Here is a 23756-nt window from a genome sequence, read left to right as displayed (position 1 = left end):
TGGCGGCGCAGGCGCACTGACGGCCTGGAGGGTCGAGGCGCCTGCGCAGTCGCGCTTCCTTAGGCTGCAGCCATGGCGGGGCAAGAGGATCCAGTGCAGCGGGAGATTCACCAGGACTGGGCGAACCGGGAGTACATTGAGGTCATCACCAGCAGCATCAAGAAAATCGCAGACTTTCTCAACTCGTTCGGTCAGCGGGCGAGCAGGGGGAGGCTGGGAGGAGGGAGGCCCGCTGAGGGAGGGCGCTGAGAAGCTTTGAAGGGGACTCGGGGAGCCTTGGGCTCCTGCTGATTTTCGCTTCCTCCTTCAGGCCGCACCTTCCCCCTCTCGCCCTGACCCCCGGCCTCCACTGGGCGGTCCCTGTGGGGTGTTCCTGCCCCACGCTGAGCTCATCGGCTTCCTTGCCTTCACCCCGGATCCATTAACAAGTCTTTCCTTTTCCCGGACACGTCAGGCAGCCCCATCCATCGTCTGCTTCCTTTCTTCTCTTCAGTCGCCTCCCTTCTTCCTCTGTGCTTCGCTTCCAGTCCCCACTTGGCGCTCGGAACGCAGCATGGCTGTGTCACTGCTTGGTAAAGACCCTAGACGGTTGCCCATTTCCTTCCGGATCGAGTCGAAACCCTTGAGCTCCGAGCCTCTTAGTCGCCCCTCCGGCCCCTCCTGTGGGTTCCTTCCTGTCTCCGCGCGCGCTGTGCTGAGTGGCAGCAGATGAAGGCAGAGTACGGTCCACATCGCGTCAGGCCGTGGACATCTCTGCATTGCTAGTCTCTAGCCGACAGTGGGTGTTCTGTCTGCTTCTAGTAAAATCTTTCCTAGGCCTGCTCGTGACAGTTTTAAATTCTCTCCGCATTGTTCTTCTGGACGGCAGGCCCCTGGCAGAGACCTCCTACCTCATGTTCTCCAAGTGTTTCTTTGAGAGAACTGAGCGCTGGGTAGACTTTCTATGTCATCACAGGTGTGGGGATGACGTCTAGTGATCTTTTTCCAACTGGTGTGCTTCTGGTCCCCTCTTTCAGCAACATTAAGCGATTAAGATTAAGGAGGGGACACCGATGTATTAAAAAAGATTTCAAAAGGAATTATTTTCTAGCTAGAGAACTGACAAGTCCTAAGGAGTATAAAGGTGACAGGGCAAGAGTCTTGTCAGAAAGCATCAGCAAGAGAAACTAGAGCTGAGTACAAGACTCTCTCTCAGGTTCTGTGGGGGACACAGAATAAGAACCATTTCCTGCATTTAAAGAATTTCTGCCTTGAAGATGAAATAAGGACAACTTCAGAACAAAGCAGAACATTGCTTTTGTCTTAATATATTCACATACAGTGTGACTGGGTGTGATGGATTTCCTCACTCAGGGAATGAGGGTGAAGGTAGTGTTAATGAGAGATGAGAATAGTATAAATTATACGTCAGTGATACAAATTCACACATATAACTTAGTATAGAGGTTGTAGTAGGGAATGGTAGTCAAGAAGTCATAGATCTCATGTATCCTGAAATTATTTTTTAAGTTCTATGCAAACTATTTTGATGTTAGTTCTCCTAATTGTCTCTCCTGCTTCCTTAGAGAGCTAAACTATTATTGGGGGTTCTTTAGGGCATTCTTTACTCATAACATTACCTCAGAAGCAGAGCCAGATAAGAGAAAACAAAATGTTCCATGCTCCAGGAGGGATGGAGTGATGACAGGATCACAGCTTTGACACTTTGGCTTAGTCTGGAGAGGCAGTGGAAAGTAGTTGGACAGATAACTGACGTGGAGAGTTTTTACTTTTAAAACCAGAAGCAAAAGGCTTCATTTATCTGGTAGGAGTTAGTATCTGATATATAGACACAGAATATCCAAACAGAGTATTAAGAATGTCAGTTCAGTAAATAAAGCATCTAAAATAACAAGTTAAACTGGTGCTGTTGTTCAAAATTTAAAAGTGATCTAGCATCTCACTTCCCCCAGTTTGGATCCAGATAATGTAATAACTTCGTTTCTGAGCACAGAATCATATTAATAAGCATATAATAAACATACATTTATCTCTGACATAAAACTTCTTGACATATTACTGAAGTTTTAGTGGGTGAGTCTTGGAACTAACTGAAAATTGAAGAGTTTGAGCTTAGGATTGCGGAGGAGAAATGTCTCTTTTCTTGCTGTATAAGCAAGGAAATACCTGTTGTGATATTTTAGCAACTGCGTGTGAGTTCCATTTTATGATCAGATAGAGAATAAAGACTTTTTTTTTTTTTTCTTCAAAATTTCCAGCAAGTCCTAGACCAAGGAAATAGACGCATAGGATTCCGTTCTTCAGGAGCTGGAAGAAATGGCTTCCCATGGCTTAGGCCATTATTCTCCTTTAAGGTGAGGGTAATGGCCTAATGTTTGGAGTAATTACTAGGTGGTTTTTGAAGATTTTAGAAAGTGGATATAGTTCTTTTAAAGAAAAGAACAATTAATTACAAGTAAGAACAATTAGGAAGCACGATTAAAAGTTAAAGCAATTTGTCTTAGCAGTTAGGTATACCTGAGGCAAGTTCCTGAAGATTGACGATATCACGATACAAGAGTTTAGACAAAGACCACCAGGCTGGGAAACTGGATAAATCATAAGGATAGACTTGAGTGTGTTGTCTTGGCATTGGATGACTCAGGATGAGTGAGTGTGGGATGTATTTTCCCTTTCTAAGCCCTTAGCATGACTCCTCAGTTCTGACGTTTATCTGGGGGGGGCTTTGTATTGTGTTTATAATGTGATTTGGTGGTGCAAAGATTTAGCAGGTGTTTACTTTGAGGAGGCATCTATAGCTTTTTGAAAATGGCAGCAGACCTATAATTCTCACCCTGACCACAGAGAGGTTGTATAGGGCATGTGCTTTGGGGAGGGACCTGTTTTTCCAGGATACCTAATGATTGTGAACAGCTTTTACCCTGTGATTCCAGCTGGTGTGAGTAGAATTTTGATCTCTTTGTGGTTTACCCTTTCAGTGTTGGAGGACCACCTGAACCTGAAGACACACAGATCATGATGGAGCACTAACATCCTAACACTGGGCCTATTCTGTACTTTGAATTGATTAAGTTTCTAAAAATAGATTGTTACAGATGACAGCTTTTTATTTTTACACCTTTTTTTCTGACTCTAAAGCTAATATGTTCAGAGAAATGTAACAAAAAAAAAATAGAGAATGAGGCTACTTTTACATCTCAATTCTTATACTTAGCCAACAAATACAGCTTGCCTCTTGTGACTCCAGCTGTGTGTCAGATGCTCTGAGAAAGGGATAAATAAGAATAAATGGACATAGCCACTCCTAGGAAGTTTATAATTTTGTTGGAGAAATAAGACCTTAAGAGAAAGACAGTGTTGATTTTTGTAGGCTAAGGTTACATGCAGTAAGAGTTCACAGAAGTTGTCTGGTAACTGGCATTTGTTAGCGGTGGTAATGTATGCACACCATCAAGCACCCTGATGAGGACAACTGGCTTTTTCTATTACAGTCTGGTGATAATGTACATATAAATGCATTGTGGTTTCAAATTTGTCCAGCTGCCGCATGGTTTCCCAGCGTTTTGTTTGAATCGGTATGTATTTAATGGGATCTGAAATATGACTGAAGTTTCTAGAGTTCAACATTTTAAATTTTCAACAGTGCTTATCCATGCAGGCCAGTAACATAGTGCTGTTCTTGGATTCTGATTCGTCACCAGATTGACAGAGCTAGGACAGAACAGCCATCCAGGAAGGAAGCCTCCCTCTCACCACCCTGCCCCTTCATTTTGGCAGACGTTTTTATGGGAAAAGACAGGTTGTCGGTGATAACATTCATGCTGTTACTGAATAGCATACACGATGTGCCTTTGAGCTTCTAAAAACCAGGCTGAAAAGAGATTAGGTCCTGTTGGGCAGTCCTAGCAGTGGCAGTGTATCCGGGAAAAGGAGGGTGCTGAGGTGCTTCTACTCAAGCTTGACCTGGGAATTAGAAGTAGCAGCACTAGCAGATTAAAAACAAAAACAAAAAAACAAGGTTAAAAAGAAGAGCGAACAATGTCTGGAATAGGCAAATCCTTATAGAAGAGGGAGAATTATATCCATTCAGCAAAGACCTCTCAGAGGTCCACTTTGAACTGACTTGAAGGAGAATGTTTAAAAGGGCAAGACGAGTAAGATTTGGACTTGATGAAATGAAAGTCAAGGCAAGATCAGGGTGTGCAAGATTTGTTAAATTGGGTGCTGAAGCGCTTTTGCATAACATCCAGGGAAGAGGTGAAAAGGAGGGGTGTGAGCTAAGTGTTAGATCACTGGGTGGGAGAGTGTCTCAGAGAGCGGATATTTTAAACTTCAGAAGTGAGGATTATTGAGAGATGCCTGAAGAACAGTTCTGGGAGGAGTATGGGAGTAATTAGCATGCCTGGAAACCTTTTTCTCCCGGATGTTGAGAACAGTTGGAGGAAGAGTAGCCAAGTGATTTGTGTCAGAGAAGTTTGCAGGGGGACAGGTATTTTAGGGCAAATCTAGGTTTCCTTTTGGGTGAGGTGGTAAAAGAGATTGGAAAACGTAGGGGAAGAAAAGGAATTTTTTGCAGATGAAAGGTGGGATCCACAGGGTATTTGATGTTCTCCAAGTTTTCTCTTGTTCTGAAAGGTCTGTGCAGGTGCTGATGGGACATCAGGCGCCCTTAGAGCAGCAGCAGTGAGCTGGCTTCCATGAGCTCAGAAACAACACACCTTCCCTCCTCCTCAGGGTCTGCTGCTTCCTTGGCCTCTGCTTTTCTTCCCTGTTGAGATTATTTTCTTTCTCTTGTCATTTCCCCTCTCTTGAAACTCTTGGTTTGCTCATTAGCAAATGGCCATCTGTACAGCCTTGCTGTATTAGTTTTCTCTTTTCTATTGCTGCCATAACAGATTACCACAAATATAGCGGCTTAAACCACATACTTTATTATCTTACAGTTGTGTAGATCAGAAGTCCAACACTGGTTCTCTGGGCTGAAATCACAGTGTCAGCAGGGCTGGAGGCTCTAGAAGAGGAGCTGCTTCCTTTCCCGTAGGTTGTTGGCAGAATTCAGTTTCTTGCAGCTGTAAGACTTAAGGTCCCTGTTTCCTTGCTGGCTGTCAGCTAAGGACCATGCCCAGCTTCTAAAGGTCACTTGCATCCCTTGGTTTATGGCCACCTCCCTCCATCTTCAAAGCCAACAGTGGCAGGTTGAGTCCCTCTCACACTTCGAATCTCTTCTTCCACCTTTCTTCTGCCTTTCTCTTTTCCATTTATGGATTTGTGATTAGATGGGCCCCATCTGGATAATCCAAGATCTCACGGTCCTTAACTTCAATCACATGTGCAAAGTCCCTTTGCCTGTAGGATACATATTCACAGGTTCTGGGGATTAGAGCGTGGACATCTTGCGGGGGGCGGGGAGGCATTATTCTCTGCCTGCCACATTTGGTAGGAAGTTAGGCAGATCCTCTCTTAGCAGCTGTGCTCCTAAGATACTTCTCACCTTATCCTCCCACTGCCTTGTTTTGCCCACTCGCTCTTCTTATCTGTGCTCTGCATGATATATCATTCCTCCTCTTCATCTTAGGGGCTGTGTGTGTGTTTGTGTCTGGAATGGCATTAATCCTGAACGTCAGTCTTCTTTTACCAGATATGTCTTGTCGTTCAAGACTCGCAACACTAAACGAGAAATTGACAGCTCTTGAACGGAGAATAGAGTACATTGAAGCAAGGGTGAGTATGACGGGCAAGGGCCTTCCTCATGAGGCAGGCATGGCTGTGCAAGAGAGAATGCACATTTCCACTCGTTGCTGAAAAAACCTGGTAGCAGAAACAGGCTTAGAGAAGTTAACTGCCTTGCCTGAATTTAAACCAGCTTTCTGGGACTCTGGAGCTGTCATCTTTTCTACCACTCCCAACTACCTAGGATAGAAAATAAGATTTTTTTTTTTAGACCCCTCTAATGCTTTTGAATTTATCTGATTGTCAATTTTCCTTTGACAGGTGACAAAAGGTGAGACCCTCACCTAGAACTGTGCCATGCTGCTGCTGGGAAGTTGCTTTCACAGAACGCAGACCCTCGTGGGAAAGGCCCCAGCAGCCTTCAGCTCCTTCCTCTCTCCTTAAAGAGCAACAGGGCTTATTCTTGTTTTTCTTTTTTTCAAAAATGTGGCCTTTGGGCTCTGCCATGTACACCCAACATTGTGATGTGGCGTGTGGGGAGGAGTCCAGGGGAACTCTCAGAAACAACATTAGGCATTTTACCTCTTCAGTGACACTTTGTAGCACTACTGTCAACATGTTTGAGGCGCTAAGAGCCAAAAGCTGGGCCTCTGTCAAGGTCCTCCCCACCTCTCTCTTTCTCTCTCTCTCAGCCTTTCCTTGCAGCTCTCATTGCCTCTGCATTGATTCTATAAACGGTCTTTGTCTCCTCCCCACCTTTGGCCGGGGGTCAGAAGCAGTCCTGGCTGAGGTGCCCTGGCGAGGTGGCTGCCAGAGAATGTTGTTGCTAACCCACCAGTTTCTTGTCCTTTTGGGGAGGTCAAGTCCAGGCCCCCACTTGGCTTGAAAAGGGACATTTTCAGAGTTTTCTTTCTCTCACTTGGGGTGTCTTTATCTCTCATATTTCCCTAATAAACTCCTCAACTTTATCTGACTGCTGTGATTGTGGTGGGGAAAGGAGCTAGAGGTGGGGCTCACATATTCCACAGAAATCTGATGTGTGGGATTCTTATTCTAACAGCAAACTTTCAGATGTAGCTGTTTGGTCAAACCCTAGGTGGCTTGCCAGCTGGAGCCCCCATATTTGGACTTTGCGCTAATTCATCCTGGGAATCGTTTGGTCATTCAGTGGACATTTACCAAGTACTTAGTATGTAGGCACTTTATGCTCCAATAAAATATACAGTGTTGAATCAGGCGTGATGCTTACAGTCTATTGAAATACCAGCATCTACACAATTTAACGGCAATCCAGGGCAGACAATTAGTTTTATAAGGTACAAGCTAAATGTCTACTTCTTTTTGAAAAGCAAATCATTTAAACAGAAGAGTCTAAAACTTTTCATTCTAGCATCAAAGCCTGCTATAAACTTGTGCCAACCCACTCCTAAAGGCTTAACCCCCATTTAGAATTTTCACTTTAGTCATGTAGAAGTCATTTCTCCCTATTCAAATCTTACTTGCCACTCAAGGTCTAGCTTAAGCTGAACCTCCTCCATAAAGTTTTCCTAACTTTACTTTTCATTCAGTACTGCCCTGTTCCTTTTCTCGGTCCCTCCCATCCTGCCATGCTAATACTGCACTTCAGCCCTGGGTTTGATCTTGTTCTCTGCCTTAGTGTCTGCATCGTACAGTATACATCAGTGCCTTTGCCTGTGTTGCTCAGCTGGGTACCTTGCAAAAGGCAGGTAGTCAGTAAATAGCAATTGAACTGACTGGGCAGAGCTCAAGCTGCTTTGCATTGTCACATCTGAGCTTAGATCCGTGCTTAGACCTTTGGAAGACCATTTTAAGTAGTACCTTAATTTAAAAATGTGGTATTACAATGGAGGCAATACTGACCTCCTTTACTTTGGTAAGTGCTGTTTTTCAACATTATTGAGCTCATCTGAGGTGATTTAACAGTCGTTTGAATTCATTATTCATAATATCTTCCCTATCCTTTCTGAGATAAATAAGTACTTGTAAAGTTCAAGTTTTAGATTATCTGGTGCTCTGCAGTCAGTTTAACAGATACTTACTAAGTTCCTACTATGTGTGAGGACTATAACAAGATAGTAATAGAGGCAAAAGTGATGATAATCTATAGAAGCCGGAAAAACCCTTCCTTAGATGACGTGAAAATGATAAATTTTTTTATGGTCCTATAGACATTCTGTTAATTTGTTGATATCAAAGTAATATTTCTAAAAAAGTTAGTGCCCTAAATACCATGTTGCTAGTGGTAAGCTGCTGGTTGTAAGGAGAGCAACTGGCATGGGAACCAGTGAGCCTTACCTCCTCCAGTAGAGGTAACAACTCCTGCTTACCTGGCACTTTGAGGTGTCAGAGTGCTTTCCTGTGTAACTGTCAATACCCCCTTTATAAAATGACCCTCAGCTCGCTCACGGATATGTAACTAGTATTGTCTGTAACTTATTGAGTGTTAACCACATGCTAGATGTGCTAAGTGCTTTGTGTACTCTATTTCATTTAGTCCTCAAGCCCTAAGAAGTAGGCGTTCTTACCTCCATGCAGTTCTTTAGAGAGGCTGAAACTTGTCCAGAGTCATACAAAGTAAGCAAAGGTGCTGGACTTTGGACCTAGACCTGCCTGCCTCAGACTGCTCTAACCGTTCCACTCCTGAGTGTGGTATAACCACATCTAAAACTTCCTTTCTCATTCATACTTCAGTGCTATTAGATAATTTTTTTTTATATAAATTTATTTTATATATTTTATTTTTGGCAGTGTTAGGTCTTCGTTGCTGCACGCGGGCTTTCTCTAGTTGCGGCGAGCAAGGCCTACTCTTCGTTGTGGTGCGCAGGCTTCTCATTGCGGTGGCTTCTCTTGCTGTGGAGCACGGGCTCTAGGTGAGCAGGCTTCAGTAGTTGCAGCACGTGGGCTCAGTAGTTGTGGCTCTCAGGCGCAGGCTCAGTAGTTGTGGCACATGGGCTTAGTTGCTCTGCAGCATGTGGGATCTTCCGGGACCAGGGCTCGAACCCATGTCCCCTGCATTGGCAGGCGGATTCTTTTTTTTTTTAACATCTTTATTGGAGTATAATTGCTTTACAATGGTGTGTTAGTTTCTGCTTTATAACAAAGTGAATCAGCTATACATACACATATATCCCCATATCTCTTCCCTCTTGTGTCTCCCTCCCTCCCACCCTCCCTATCTCACCCCTCTAGGTGGTCACAAAGCACCAAGCTGATCTCCCTGTGCTATGCGGCTGCTTCCCACTGGCTGTGTTTTACGTTTGGTAGTGTATATATGTCCATGCCACTTTCTCACTTCGTCCCAGCTTACCCTTCCCCCTCCCTGTGTCCTCAAGTCCATTCTCTAGTAGGTCTGCGTCTTTATTCCCATCTTGCCCCTAGGTTCTTCATGACTTTTTTTTTTTTTTAGATTCCATATATATGTGTTAGCATACGGTATTTGTTTTTCTCTTTCTGACTTACTTCACTCTGTATGACAGACTCTAGGTCCATCCACCTCACTACAAATAACTCAATTTCGTTTCTTTTTAAGGCTGAGTAATATTCCATTGTATATATGTGCCACATCTTCTTTATCCATTCATCTGTTGATAGACACTTAGGTTGCTTCCATGTCCTGGCTATTGTAAATAGAACTGCAGTGAACATTGTGGTACATGACTCTTCTTGAATTATGGTTTTCTCAGGGTATATGCCCAGTAGTGGGATTGCTGGCTCGTATGGTAGTTCTATTTTTAGTTTTTTAAGGAACCTCCATACTGTTCTCCATAGTGACTGTATCAATTTACATTCCCACCAACAGTGCAAGAGTGTTCCCTTTTCTCCACACCCTCTCCAGCATTTATTGTTTGTAGATTTTTTGATGATGGCCATTCTGACTGGTGTGAGGTGATACCTCATTGTAGTTTTGATTTGCGTTTCTCTCATGATTAGTGATGTTGAGCATCCTTTCATGTGTTTGTTGGCAATCTGTATATCTTCTTTGGAGAAATGTCTATTTAGGTCTTCTGCCCATTTTTGGATTGGGTTGTTTGTTTTTTTGATATTGAGCTGCATGAGCTGCTTGTAAATTTTGGAGATTAATCCTTTGTCATTTCTTCATTTGCAAATATTTTCTCCCATTCTGAGCGTTGTCTTTTCATCTTGTTTATGGTTTCCTTTGCTGTGCAAAAGCTTTTAAGCTTCATTAGGTCCCATTTGTTTATTTTTGTTTTTATTTCCATTTCTCTAGGAGGTGGGTCAAAAAGGATCTTGCTGTGATTTATGTCATAGAGTGTTCTGCCTATGTTTTCCTCTGAGAGTTTTATAGTGTCTGGCCTTACATTTAGGTCTTTAATCCATTTTGAGTTTATTTTTATGTATGGTATTAGGAAATGTTCTAATTTCATTCTTTTACATGTAGCTGTCCAGTTTTCCCAGCACCACTTACTGAAGAGGCTGTCTTTTCTCCATTGTATATTCTTGCCTCCTTTATCAAAGATAAGGTGACCATATGTGCATGGGTTTATCTCTGGGCTTTCTATCCTGTTCCATTGATCTATATTTCTGTTTTTGTGTCAGTACCATACTGTCTTGATTACTGTAGCTTTGTAGTATAGTCTGAAGTCAGGGAGCCTGATTCCTCCAGCTCCATTTTTCTTTCTCAAGATTGCTTTGGCTATTCGGGGTCTTTTGTGTTTCCATACAAATTGTGCAATTTTTTGTTCTAGTTCTGTGAAAAATGCCATTGGTAGTTTGATAGGGATTGCATTGAATCTGTAGATTGCTTTGGGTAGTAGAGTCATTTTCACAATGTTGATTCTTCCAATCCAAGAACATGGTATATATGTCTCCATCTATTTGTGTCATCTTTAATTTCTTTCATCAGTGTCTTATAATTTTCTGCATACATATCTTTTGTCTCCTTAGGTAGGTTGGCAGGCGGATTCTTAACCACTGCGCCACCAGGAAAGCCCCATTAGATAATTTTTAAGCTGTTACATACTCACATTAGTCTTACCTGCCTCTTCACCATCCTTCCTTTGGTAAAGAAGGCTTCAGGGGTTTTCCTGGCTGTGTCTGGCAAACACTGTTTGCATTGATGTCTGTGTTGTCAAGTTTCACTTCTTCCAGCTTCCTTTCTCTAAAGACTGAATTGTGTGTTGTATTTTCTGGAAGTCTTGCCTAAGGAATTTAATCAACTCTGGCACTTTCCCTAGCTGTCTCTGGGTTTCCCTCTTTTGAAAGACCTTATTTGGTCAGGCTCCAGAAACTGGGATTTTATTCTCAAGTTATACACGTCTTTGCACATAGGTCATTTCGGTCCATAAACAGTGTTATGCTAAACCACCGTTTATTTTGTCCCCAGTGTGTCACTTCAACTTATGTACTTAGAGTTCTGTTATACTAACATTTCACCCTCACCGATGATGATAAAGTTATACTTTACATTTTAATCTGTGTTTACTAAATCGTTCAGTTTTTAAAATTTAAACATCTGTTTTATCCTTTTATAATAAAATTAAGATGTTGCCAGGATAGCTGTTTTGATTTGAACCATAAGGAGACTAGGAGTTCAGAGAGGTTAAATACTATACCCAGCTTTTCTGAATCCAGATTGTTCTCAGTCACCTCACCATCATGAATAAAAATTGTCCTGGATAAAAGAACTATCAAAACTCAACAGTAAGAAAACAAGCTAATAAAGAAATGGACAAAAGATTTGAACTGATACTTCAAAGACAAAAGGATGGCAAACAAGCTCATGAAATGACGTTCAACATTGTTAGTCATTAGGAAATAAAAATTAAAACCTCATCAAGATACCACCATACGCAATCTATTAGAATGGCTAAAATTTTTCAAAAAGAACAAAATCCTGATAATAATAAGTGCAGGCAAGGATGTGGAGAGACTAGAACACTCATACATTGCTGGTAGGAATGCAAAATGATATGACTACTCTGGGAAGACAGTTTAGCAATTTCTCACGAAATTAAACATGCACTTACTGTATGTCTCAGCAATCTCATCCCTAGGTGAGTCTCACCTAAGAGAAGTGAAAACTTATGGACGCATACACACAAAACCTGTATGCAGATGCTTATAGGAGTTTTATTCATGATTGCTCAATGTCGCTTAACTGGTGAGTGCATAGTGGTATACCACTTGGTGATGGAAAGAAATAAACTTGATACATTCTACAACATGGATGAATCTCAAATGCACCATGCTAAGTGAAAAGCCAGACTCAAAACGCTACATGCTGTGTGATCCCATTATATGACATTATAGAAAAGGCAGAACTATAGGCACGGAGGACTGATGGGTCAGTGGTTGCCAAGACTTAAGCCTGGGGGTAGGGTTTCATCACATTCTCTTTGGGGGGTGGGAGAGGGTGGATTGTTCTGTATTTTGATTGTCGTGATGGTTACATGACTATGCATTTTGTCAAAACACACCTCTATCCACCAAAAAGAGTGAACTCTGGAAATTTAAAATAAATTTAGAAAAAAAAAAATAGCCTGGTTAGATACACATCTAACTCATGGTAGTTATTGCCTTTGAGGAGGAAGGAGGGAAATGGGACCAGGGTGGAAGTCAAAAGGTATTTTAGCCTCATCATTTATGTTGTCTTAACTTTAAAAAGTAAATAAATGACAATGTGTTGTTTATTTTATATGGTAAGATTGTCAGTGTTTGCTTTATTATTGTACATCTTTGTATTTTTTGATTGGTCAAAGTATAAACAAGGCGAAATATATCCTAAAAGAAAACTTTTTTTAAAAAATTTATTTATTTATTGGCTGCATTGCGTCTTCGTTACTGCGCACGGGCTTTCTCTAGTTGTGGCGAGCATGGGCTACTCTTCGTTGTGGTGCACGTGCTTCTCATTGTGGTGTCTTCTCTTGTTGCGGAGTATGGGCTCTAGGCACGCAGGCTTCAGTAGTTGTGGCTCGCGGGCTCTAGAGCGCAGGCTCCATAGTTGTGGTGCACAGGCTTAGTTGCTCCGCGGCATGTGGGATCTTCCCAGACCAGGGATGGAACCCCTGTCCCCTGCATTGGCAGGTGGATTCTTAACCACTGCGCCACCAGGGAAGACCCCTAAAAGAAAATTTTGAAAAGGCAGCAAAGTAGAAGCGAAAAAAAAATCACCAGTTGTTTTAAAACACTTGGGTACATTTTCTTCTTTTTCTCTCTAGTTGTTTGGTTTTCAATAGTGGAAAATGTACTCGAAGAACAATATAGCCTGTAGCTTTACTTTTACTTAGAGTACCCTAAATATGTTTTCCTTCCTCTTAAATGATCTTTGTAAACATTTGCAGTGATACAATGTCACTGTTAAGGCCTGCGGTTATCTCAGCAACTGGTTTCATTTTAGGGATGTAGACATTTCTGTCATATTAAACTGGTATGTTTCACCTCACTATCCTGGGAGTAAGGGTATGTTTGCATGAATCCTGAGAATTATGATGGCTCTGAGCCATTGGGATTTGATTAACAGAAAGTCCTGTCTTTCTCAGGTTTCCCTCCACAAATGTTTCCACATTAATGTTCGATAAACCTGGCGGTCTGTGTCACTGCTGGTCACTTAATCCTGCTGGAGGCCATTAGGATGTGCCATCTCTTTGTATAATGTGCTGTCAAGGACAGCCCAGAGGAGAATTACCTAGGTTCAGGGTGTTAGTTCCTTTGTAGATTTGTCAGACTCCTTAGATTCACTCATACCATCATTTTCTCAAAGGCACCAGATGATGAGCCTCTCTAATCCAGCACTCTCCTCTGACCACCCCCCTTATACCCTTATAACCCCTTCAGTTTCCTGAGCTGTAAAGTGGAGATAATGACATGGCTTTCATGAATGTGGAATGCTTAGTAGAGTGCCTTGCATTTGATAGATTTATTCTTTCTCCTTGAAGTTCATCTTTGACTAAAATGAAACCCTCTGAACTCTATTTCTGAGCTTCTCCAAGTAGAGTCTGTTTCAGGTCACTGAAATTTAATTACAGGGACTCATGTACCATCTTTCTTCAGGTTTACCTAGCACCATGTGTCTCTCCTTTGTTGCACTAGTGGTAACTGCAACTTTGTTTTTATTTGTGTGATGATTATGGGACCCTCATTGAAGTGCTGTGGAGGCATGACTTATCTGCAGTATTCTCAACACTTAGCACAGCACCTGGCACCTAGTAGGCCCTCAGATATTCTCAGAATGAAGGAAGAAATGAGTGTTTAAACTTTGTAGTTTTAATCTTTCATATATAAACATCTCATTTCTCAAATTTTTACCATAGCGCTTTGCACATAATAGGTCTGGTTATTTTTTCCTCTTCATGGCTCTTAAGAATTGATTTAGGTCTATTATATCTCAATAAAAGCTGGGGGAGGATTGATTTAGTTGTTTTCATTATAAAGGTAATAAAACTATATTCTAGAAAATGGGGTTGGCTGAGGCAATAATGACATTTTACCTAAATGTCATCACACTATGCATATAATTTGATAGCTCTTTCCCCCTTTTATTTCATTTTCCCTCAGTAAGTTTTCCCTATTTTTAATGGTGTTGCCATTCTCCAATGTAGTTTGTGGAGAAGAGTTTGCTTTCATGTCAGGCAACCAAAGAAACTGAAAAAGAGGTTGCTCAGATGGGTGAAAATCATAAACCTAAACCCCTTTACTTGTGGATTTGACTGAGAACAACTGTCCAGGAGTGCAGCCAAAAACAAAAACAGAAAAGCCTATTTGCTCCCTTCTCCCTGCTATTTCTTTTAAATGTTAGGGCCATAGTGCTGGTCTGTGGGCATAAGCATGTATGCCTTCTTGGCCTGGGCCACCAGGTGAGTTTTCAGTAAGTGGTAGGACTGTAGGAGTCCTGGGCTTGGAGGCCGTGAGTTTAGTCAATGAGAAGCAAACTGGATAGGGGAATCAGTGCCTGCTGCGGGGTCTGCCTCGTCTCCCGATGGGCATGACGCCTGATCTGACACCCAGGCTAGATATTTGTATGATGGGAGTTGGGAAGGGAGAACTCTTAGACTTTATTCAAAGTTCATCTCAGACGTTAATCCCTCCTGGGGTTAATGAAGATTTACCTGATTCTTTTCAGATCAGCTAGTCACCTTCCACTTGCTCTTTTACTGGTATAACCAATAATAAAACTACATGTCCTACGTCAACCACAATAAAAAGAACAAAACAGTCTACATGTCCCGTGCTTTCCCAGTAGCCCAGTAGCATTTTGAGGGTAGAGACAGTGTTTTTAACTAATCTTTATAAATAGTAACTGCTGCTATTTGCAGAGTGCTTGCTATGTGCTAGGCACTGAACACTTTTCCATTTAATCCACACTCCTATGACATAGGTACTTCTTAAAAATGCCAGTTTCAAAGATGAGCAATTAAAGGCTCAGAGACATCTCATATCTGAAGCTAAACCTGGAATGAAAACCCAGGTGGGTGTGAATTTCAGAGGGCACACAGACTGAATTGTGAAAGTTTATTCCCTCTTCAGTTTCCTTTAATCTTTCTGATTATGTCCAGGGGGAAGGAAGTTGGTTTGACAACTAACACTCCGTATCTAACATTTAACACTTGGCTGACTTTTGAACCAACAGAACGCAGGCTCAGAGCCTTTACAGAGAATGAAGTTTAGTAACTGTTGTTTTGTTTTCTTTAACTTAGTTCCACTGTATTCTTCTATGGCAAATGATAAAGAATTTCCATTGATGGTAGTGATATAAAATTTCTTCTCAAATGTGTTTAGTTGCTTGCGTATGCATAGAATAACTTTGAAAGGAAGGACAAAAAAACATGATACCTGTTGCCTCCAGGGACTCTTTCTAGGTGGCTGGGGGGACTGGGAAAATTTCACTTTATCCTGCTTTTCTGTACAAAACTCAAATTTTGTGACCCAAAATGGAGACAAAACAACCTAGATCAATGAGAAAATTAGTAAATAAATAATAGCGCAGAAGGTAGGGGGAATATGGCAAAAACCATGAAGGGCTTAAGACAATGAATGAAACTAAAGAAACGCTGTGTCAGAAACGTACGAAAGGTACGACAATCCAATTTCCAGGGAGAACCCTGGGACAGCACGACCTATCGCCACCGCCCGCTTCCGTGAGAGCGGGACCCTCACTCGTCAGGGGATCCATCTGCGCATGCGCACGGCCTCAAGCCGGCCATCTTCCAGGCTGTAATCCATCCTCCGCCGATAGCGCGCGAAAACTGCACGCACACCTGCCGGGGACGCGCACGTACGCCCCGCCCCGCCCCGCCCCGCGCAGCCAGCGAATCCCGAAGCGGCGAGGCCCGGGTAGTTTTGGCTTCGGGAGGTAATTCCCCGGAGGGCGGGGAACGCGGAAGAGGCAGAGGCGGGCGCGGAGGAGGCGGGCGCGGAGGAGGCGGGCGCGGAGGAGGCGGGCGCGGAGGAGGCGGGCGCGGAGGAGTCCGGCCCGGAAGAGTCCCATCCGGAGGAGCCCGGCTCCCAGCAGGAGATGGAGGCTGGGCGGCCGCGGCCGATGCTGCGCTCAGTGAACACTCGCGAGCCGTCCCAGGTCATCTTCTGCAACCGCAGCCCGCGCGTGGTGCTGCCCGTGTGGCTCAACTTCGACGGCGAGCCGCAGCCCTACCCGACGCTGCCCCCCGGCACGGGGCGCCGCATCCATAGCTACCGAGGTAGGCGGGCCGGGGTCGCCCAGTCGCGCCCGGCCGCGCTGCCCCCTTGTCCTGGCCGCAACGAGCCCTGTGCTGAGCTGTGCCCAGCGCGCTGCCCAGCGCTCTAGGCCTGATAACAACGATAACGGTGGCTCGATCTCACCGAATTCCTGCCCCATCCGGGGAGGCAGGTGCTGTTGTCATTATTATTCCCATTTTACACTCGAGGAACTGACGCCCTAGAGAGGTTGTGACAGATCCAAGTAGACGCAGCTAGTGACAGAGCATTCTTCTTTTAAGAGTGCATAATTTGCATTTGATGATCGACCCCACGTGTATTCCGTCCCTCACGCCCATTTGTTCAGTCCGTGAATGGGAGAATCCCACATTCTCTGATGTGCCCAGTGGGCCACGTCCGCGTAGGGTCCCTGTCTTCATGGAGATCGCGGTCCAGTGGGGGAGACGAGACAAATGCATAAGTAGTTAAGAACAAGCCAGTGTCATAATTGCTACCATAGGAACGGAGCACAGCAGGGCACCTGCTCAGTGAAAGGGAGGGGTGTGTGCTTTGAGTTGGAACTTCCCAGAGAAGAAAGGGAATCCTGCAGGATGAATGGGATCTTACTAACCCAAGACAGGAGTGGAGAGCTGTAGGCAGAGTGAACAGCATGGGCTAACACCTGGAGCCTGGGAAAGGGGAGAGGGTATGGAATGGTGGGAGAGGAAGTCTGAAAGGTGATCTTACCCCTAGGGAAATGGGGGCCATTGAAAGTTTTTAAGCAGGGAAATGACATTGCCTGATTTAATACTGAAAAGCTTACCCAGGTTGCAAAGTGGTTTGGAGCGGGTAGAGTACTGGTAGCAGTTAGGAAACTGTTGTAATAACCCAGGTTGGAGCTGTCTAGGCCTTACTGCATAAAGTGGCAGTAATCTTCCCTTGGTTTTCAAGAAGAGAAGTTAATGCTTGCTAAATTTTCACTGCCTTCCTCGGAGGATCCTAATGGATCTTTTTTCCTTGAGGGTGGCATACTCAATAATGCTCTTCAAACTTTTACACCGAAGTTCTGCTAATATTAAATGAGGAAGAACACAATTCTTCCAGGCATTTACATTTCTGTAGTCTCCTATTTTATCTAGGAAATTGTGTGAATTTTGTATTCTTCTCCAAAATGTATCTGTGCCTGATTTAATATAAACATTAAAAAAAAAATTACCACGTGAATGTACTTAATGTTATCGATACTAAACTGTACACTTAAAAATGGTTAATAGTCAATTTTATGTTATATATATGTTACTACAAGAAAAAAAAATTACTTCCTACTTTACATTTCTTAAATTTTCCCACCAAATCTTCAAGTAAATTTATGCCCCAGGAACACATGCTGTTTTTTATTCTGAGGCAACCTCCTCCCTCCTTAAACAGAATCTTAGCCCTGGGATTTTGTCTCCTTCCAAGTGCCCCTCTCTCTCTCTCTCTCTCTTTTTTTTTTTTTTTTTTTTTTGCATAAAATGTGTTTAAATTATACCTTAAATTCAGGTATAATTTACATAGAGTAAAATACAAATATCTTAGGGTTTGATGGGTTTTGACAACACCTAGATCAAGTTACAGATTAGAATATTTTCGTCACCCCAGAAAGTTCTCTCCTACCCCTTTTCACTCTTCTGATTTTTCACACCATTGACTAATTTTATCTCTTTCTACAGAATGTACCCTTTTCTGTCTGGCTTTTTTCTTTCAACGTGATGTTTTTGTATCTTCTTGTTTTTGAGAAGCACAGTTCTGAGGAGTTGGTGACCTTTTCTCTCCTTTTAGTTTGCAGCCTTTGGTGTGATTTGCAATTCCCATACTTTGCTTTTGTACCAAGATAGCAAAAAGGGCCTGGGTTTTGGAGCCTCGCTCGAATACTTGCCCTTCTCCTTACTGTCCCTGTTGCCTTGAGCAAGTCACTTGGCATTTTCAGACCTTTTTTTCTCATCTTTACCTGGATCTTTTGTGAGGACTAAATAAAATAACATTATTGGAATGGCTTTGTATGGTATTTAAGCAGAATGAGAGACAGCTATTTTCAGTGTCAGAGTGAAGAGATGAAGGAAATAGGTGTGCGGCTCCTTAACCTTTGCTTGTCTTAACAGGTCATCTTTGGCTCTTCCGAGATGCTGGGACATCTGATGGGCTTCTAGTTAACCAGACTGAGCTGTTTGTGCCGTCTCTCAATGTTGATGGACAGCCTATTTTTGCAAACATCACACTGCCAGGTACTGATGTTCCCTCTTACTTTTTAAAAAGATAGGCTGCTGTACTAAGTAGAGGATAGGCCACTCGAAGGAGCCCAGTCATTAGTGATTTCTGCCTGATGCTGGGCAAGGTATCCAGCCTTTCTGTGTCCCATTCTCCACCATGAATAAAGTGGAAGTAATTTACTTGTATGCTGTATGTTGAACGAAGATGTCGTGCTATCTCAGAAGCTCTTCGGGCTGGTCAAGGGTGGGCTAAATTAAAATACTTGATTGTAGAATTATGAATGCGTTTTGTTTCGCTGGCCCTGGAGCAGAATGATGCCCCGGAGTCTCAGGAGAAAAAAAAGGTGTAGAGAATGAGATATCATGGCTTATTTCTTGACTTCTAGTGTTGTATCTTTCGATGTAATTGAACCCAGTCAAGGTCACTGTGTCAATCAGGGGTTTTAAGAAGAATCACCAAATTGAACATTAGCTTCATAGCTTACCACTTGTTTAAAACTCAAGTGATTTTATTAGGTTGAACCCTTAGAAACTGATGATCTGTTGGGTTAAAAAAAACCCAAATACCTGCAGCTTCAAACGAGTATGTGTATGTAGGGTTCAAACTAGTATGTGTATTTAGATCCTGCTTTAAGGCAGGTATACAGTGGGTATACAGAAGTGCTTTAAGGCAGGTATACAGTGGGTATACAGAAGTGCTTTAAGGCAGGTATACAGTGGGTATACAGAAGTGAGCACTGGTAAGTTAAATGTCGGAAATTCTGCCTTAAAGGAGACCTTTAAAGAGTAAGTTCCCCAGTAAGTTTAAAATAAGATTTGAGTTCCCCCAAAATCCAGTTACACACTTCTTTGGTTATCTATTGCTGTGTGACAGCTACCCCCAACCTAACAACAACCGTTTTATCTGTTTATAATTCTGCAGCCGGGGCAGGCAGCTGGGGCAGAGCTCAGCTCAGTGGTTATTCTGCTCACTGGTGATCACTGCCTTCTGCTGGCAGGTTGGCTGGGGCCTGGGCCTCTCTCCCGTGTCATCTCAGGGCCTGGCCCTCTTTGTATGGTCTCTCCTGCTGGGTAGCTCAGGGCTCCTGAGAGTGTAAAAGCGAACGTTGCCAGGGCTTCTTAAGGCTGAGACCCAGAATCGCCACAGCGTCACTGTGCCCACATTCAGTTAGCTAAAGCACATCCCAGGCCCAGCCCACTCTCGAGGAAAGTTCCTACACAAGGTCATGAATAGTGTGAGTTGTCTGTTGCGGCCATCACATTACACTCCGCCACAACCCACGTACTCACTTTTTTTGTCCAAAGCGAGGTCCAGCTGTTGCAAATGTAATTGCCACGGTTGGCAAAGCCTCTCACTCAGCCCCTGTCCTCAGGCCTGAGTCTGCTGCTGAGAGTCGGTTTTCTGCCCTTACAGTGTACACCCTGAAAGAGCGGTGCCTCCAGGTTGTGCGAAGCCTAGTCAAGCCTGAGGATTACAGGAGACTGGACATCGCGAGATCCCTCTACGAAGATTTGGAAGACCACCCAAATGTGTGGAAGGACCTGGAGCGGTTGACCCAGGAGCATATTGAAAATCAGCGGATGGCAGAGGAGACTGAAGATTTTAATTGAAATTTACACTCCTGGGTCTCGGCTTTTGACAGTCCTGACAAGTCTTGATCTAGATCTAGGACTGGTCATTTTTTCTCGGCTTCAAAGTGTCTCATTCTTGGAGTCAAAAAGCTCCATTGCTTAAAAGAAAGTTAACTGACCTCACTGCTGGGCACTGTGATGTTTAAGGGCAAATATCACAAAAGGTAATTTAATGCCTGTCCCTTCTAGAAGTATTTATCAAGGGAAAGTAGTTGCATTTTTGCCTCCTAGTGAGTCAGGAAAGTTTCTGTGTAAGGACTTTTGTGTAAGTAATTCAGTGAGAATTGTAGCTTATTCTTGAGTTGTAGGAAAGCAGTGGCGTCTGCTTTTCATTCCTGTATTTTGGTTGGTGATGTGCCCGCGTCCCGCACTGAGAGACCAAGGTGTCCTTGGGGCAGGGGCATAGCCGTCGGCTCTTTGAGACTCCAGTGGCTCGCACGTTATGAGCCTTCCCTCAGTGTTTGTTGAATGAACAAACCAGTGGCTACTTTGGTAGTGTTAGAGGTTTTCACCCTTTTTTTTGAGGGCGGGTGGTATTGGGGACCTTAAAGTATATACAGTAAACAAATGTTTTAAAGGGCATCAATTTTATAGAAAGCAGTTTTTATAATTTTTCTAAATTGTGGCTTTTCTCTGCCCACTGTTGTCGCAGGACTGTTTTATTTCTGTTTCTAAGCCAGGATTAGCTTTCTACAGTTCTTATTGATGATAGCTTTTTTGAAACTTGCTATCTGCACAGAAGATAGGAGAAAATAGCCGTCCCCTTGTTTAATCATAGTATTAAAGAACTACTCCTGTACTATAAATAGGTTTTTGCCAAATGTGGGTACTTCTGTTCGTTTTTGTAAATCCATGACATTTTTGTTCGATTCAGCAGTTTTTCATCAGGCAGGATCTGGCGACACTTTGCACCTGGCTGGAGGAGAGGACAAAGCCATCCAGCCTCTCGGAAGTTACTTGCTAACACACCGTGGATTCAGAGGGTAGCCTGGAATGTTTTCTAATTTTATACATGTACAGATCCTTTCCTATAGGCTGGACTTAAATTCATTAGCTCAAATTCAATACTTCTATCAGGCCTCCTTTTTTGGTAGCTAATCGTTAAAAAAAACAAAAAACAAAAAAACTCCCCAGTAGAGAAAGTGTTGGAAGAGGCAGAAAAGTAAAGGAAGAGAAAAGATCCAATTAGGTATACTACTTAAATACAACCACTAACTTAACACTTTGAACTTTTAGCCTTTTTTTGGCTTGGTTTTACGTAGTTGAGATCATACTGAATATAAAGTTTTGTATTCTACTTTCTCATCTAACTTTATAACTTAAATATTTTTCCATGGTATTATAAGCTCTTCGTAGACATGAGTGCAGCCTTCCTTTTATAAATAATGTTGGCATATTTCTTGGCATCTTTATTAGTTCCTTTGAGCACAGTTCCTGTGCTCTGATATCAGAGTGAAGTGAATGAATCAGACGCCGTACAGTTTTCCCACCTAATCTTATTCTCCTCTTTCAACATTCAGCAAATAAGTGGGCCTTTTTTTTTTCTTTAGCCTGTTGTGGTACTCATTCAGTGACACACCTATAATTTTTTATCTAATTTTTTTGTCGAATTGTTGGGTAGGGAAGAAGAAATGCTGGTATAGAAGGCAGCCATATGATCTCGAAAGTGGGATAGGATGGGAGATTTAAGGAAGCCTGCTGGTGCTCGATTAGTTCAGTGTTGGTTTTATTATTTTTTAAACCTGTCTTTGTGTCAAAATGAGATTTCATGTTCCTGTCAAAACTTGCAATTTGAGTACTGTGTTTTTTGTGTTGTCCAAGGAAGATTGAAAACCTATAGCATGTATGTACTCATTTGAAATCTTATGAATGTATTAAATGTGTTACTTTTAAGAGACTGTGATCTTATCTATTTTGAGTTTAAAAAAAAAAGCTTTTTTGGATACATTAAATGGTGCTAAGTAAAGGAAATAGGTAAGGTGTGGTGGTGTCATTTGCCAGGCTCTTCTCTCTTGGAGAGGTGTGAAGGCCATGCTTGCTTAAAGGCTTAAGGGGGGCGGGGCGGGGGGGGAGGTGGTTGGACAAAGGCAAGAAACCTGCTTTCATTCTTAGTCCCTTCTCTTTCCAGCACTGGATTTTGTTTTAAACTTTGTTTCTTTTAGCTTTATTTTTCTTGTAAAAATGAAATATCACTGTAAAAAACTTAAGCTCTACAGAAAAGTATGAAGAAGAAAAGCATTCAAATTTGGAGCACAGGTGGTTTTTTTTTTTTTTTTTCATGAAAATAGAACCAACCGTAACAGACACCTCATACAGGTGGCAACTAAATATATGAAAAGATGCTCCACATTATATATCATCAGGGAACTGCAAATTAAAACAACAGTGAGATACTACTACACACCTATTAGAATGGCCAAAAAAAAAAGAATGGCCAAAATCCAGAACACTGACAATACCAAATGCCGGTGAGGATGTGGAGCAACGGGAACTCTCATTCATTGCTGGTGGGAATGCAAAATGGTGCAGCCACTTTGGAAGACAGTTTGGTGGTTTCTTACAAAACGTATTCTTATTGTATAATCCAGTAATTGTGCTCCTTAGTATTTACTCAAAGGAGTTGAAAACTTATGTCCAAAAACTTGCACATGGATGTTTACAGCAGCTTTGTTCATAATTGCCAAAACTTGGAAGCAACCAAGATGTCCTTCAGTAGTTGAATGAACACATAAACTGTGATATAATGGAATAACTGTAATACAATGGAATATTATTCAACACTAAGATGAAGTGAGCTGTTAACCGTGAAAAGACATGGAGGAAATTTAAATGCATATTACTAAGTGAAAGTAGACAGCCTGCCAACGCAGGGGACACAGGTTCGAGCCTTGGTCCAGGAAGATCCCAATGCCACGGAGCAGCTAAGCCCATGCGCCACAACTACTGAGCCTGCAATCTAGAGCCCACGAGCCGCAACTCCTGAGTCCACATGCTACAGTTACTGAAGCCCGTGTACCTAGAGCCCGTGCTCCGCAATGAAGAGAAGCCACTGCAATGAGAAGCCCACGCACCGCAACAAAGAGTAGCCCCTGCTAACCGCAACTAGAGAAAGCCCGTGCACAGCAACGAAGACCCAACGCAGCCAAAAATACATAAATACATAAATAAATAAAAAATTTAAAAAATACTGTCTTTGTTAAAAATAAATAAATGATAAATAAAAAAGGGTTGGGGGAGAGGGAGGGATGAATAGGTAGAGCACAGAGAATTTTTTAGAGCAGTGAATCTATTCTGTCTGATGTTATAATAGTGGATATATATCATTATAAATTTGTCCAAACCCACAGAATGTACACCACCAAGAGTGAACCCTAAGGTAAACTGTAGACTTGGGGTGATAATGATGTATCAATGTAGGTCCATCAATTGTAACAAATGTACCACCCTGGCAGGGGCAGGTGTTAATAATGGAAGGGAGACTTTGTGGGGGGGCAGGAGGTATATAGGAAATCCTGTACCTTCCTCTCAATTATGCTGTGAACATAAAACTGCTCT

General features: G+C 42.6%; 3 protein-coding genes across 3 annotated transcripts in view; all 3 read left to right on the top strand.

Annotated features, from left to right (window-relative positions):
* Window position 1: 1 nt before the first annotated feature.
* On the top strand, window positions 2–6902 carry BRK1 (BRICK1 subunit of SCAR/WAVE actin nucleating complex). Its single transcript, XM_082344454.1, has 3 exons — window positions 2–190; window positions 5639–5721; window positions 5992–6902. The coding sequence occupies exons 1-3, from the start codon at window positions 73–75 to the stop codon at window positions 6016–6018; spliced, it is 228 nt and encodes a 75-aa protein (XP_082200580.1). The 5' UTR covers window positions 2–72; the 3' UTR covers window positions 6019–6902.
* A 9015-nt stretch (window positions 6903–15917) lies between these two features.
* VHL (von Hippel-Lindau tumor suppressor) lies at window positions 15918–22096 on the top strand. The gene is made up of 3 exons (XM_082344453.1): window positions 15918–16343; window positions 18462–18584; window positions 19984–22096. Exons 1-3 carry the CDS (start codon window positions 16163–16165, stop codon window positions 20178–20180), a joined length of 501 nt encoding a protein of 166 aa, XP_082200579.1. The 5' UTR covers window positions 15918–16162; the 3' UTR covers window positions 20181–22096.
* Window positions 18477–23756, top strand: part of IRAK2 (interleukin 1 receptor associated kinase 2) — a 70138-nt gene continuing 64858 nt past the window's right edge. The window contains exon 1 of the mRNA XM_082344401.1: window positions 18477–18584. The gene's annotated coding sequence lies outside the window, so the exon portion shown is untranslated. The remainder of the gene's footprint in view (window positions 18585–23756) is intronic.

Source organism: Balaenoptera borealis (genome assembly GCF_965194805.1).
Source record: "Balaenoptera borealis genome assembly, chromosome: 12".
In the NCBI taxonomy this organism is placed as follows: Eukaryota; Metazoa; Chordata; class Mammalia; order Artiodactyla; family Balaenopteridae; genus Balaenoptera; species Balaenoptera borealis.
Note: the sequence above shows the minus strand (reverse complement) of the source record. Positions and strands in the feature narration are given on the sequence as shown.

Excerpts from the sequence above, each read along its gene's own strand:
- BRK1 (XM_082344454.1), top strand. The coding sequence starts at position 73 with ATGGCGGGGCAAGAGGATCCAGTGCAGCGGGAGATTCACCAGGACTGG. Across the intron at positions 191-5,638 it reads AGACTTTCTCAACTCGTTCG|ATATGTCTTGTCGTTCAAGA; the intron begins GTCAGCGGGCGA and ends TTCTTTTACCAG. Across the intron at positions 5,722-5,991 it reads TAGAGTACATTGAAGCAAGG|GTGACAAAAGGTGAGACCCT; the intron begins GTGAGTATGACG and ends TTCCTTTGACAG.
- VHL (XM_082344453.1), top strand. The coding sequence starts at position 16,163 with ATGGAGGCTGGGCGGCCGCGGCCGATGCTGCGCTCAGTGAACACTCGC. Across the intron at positions 16,344-18,461 it reads CCGCATCCATAGCTACCGAG|GTCATCTTTGGCTCTTCCGA; the intron begins GTAGGCGGGCCG and ends TTGTCTTAACAG. Across the intron at positions 18,585-19,983 it reads TGCAAACATCACACTGCCAG|TGTACACCCTGAAAGAGCGG; the intron begins GTACTGATGTTC and ends CTGCCCTTACAG.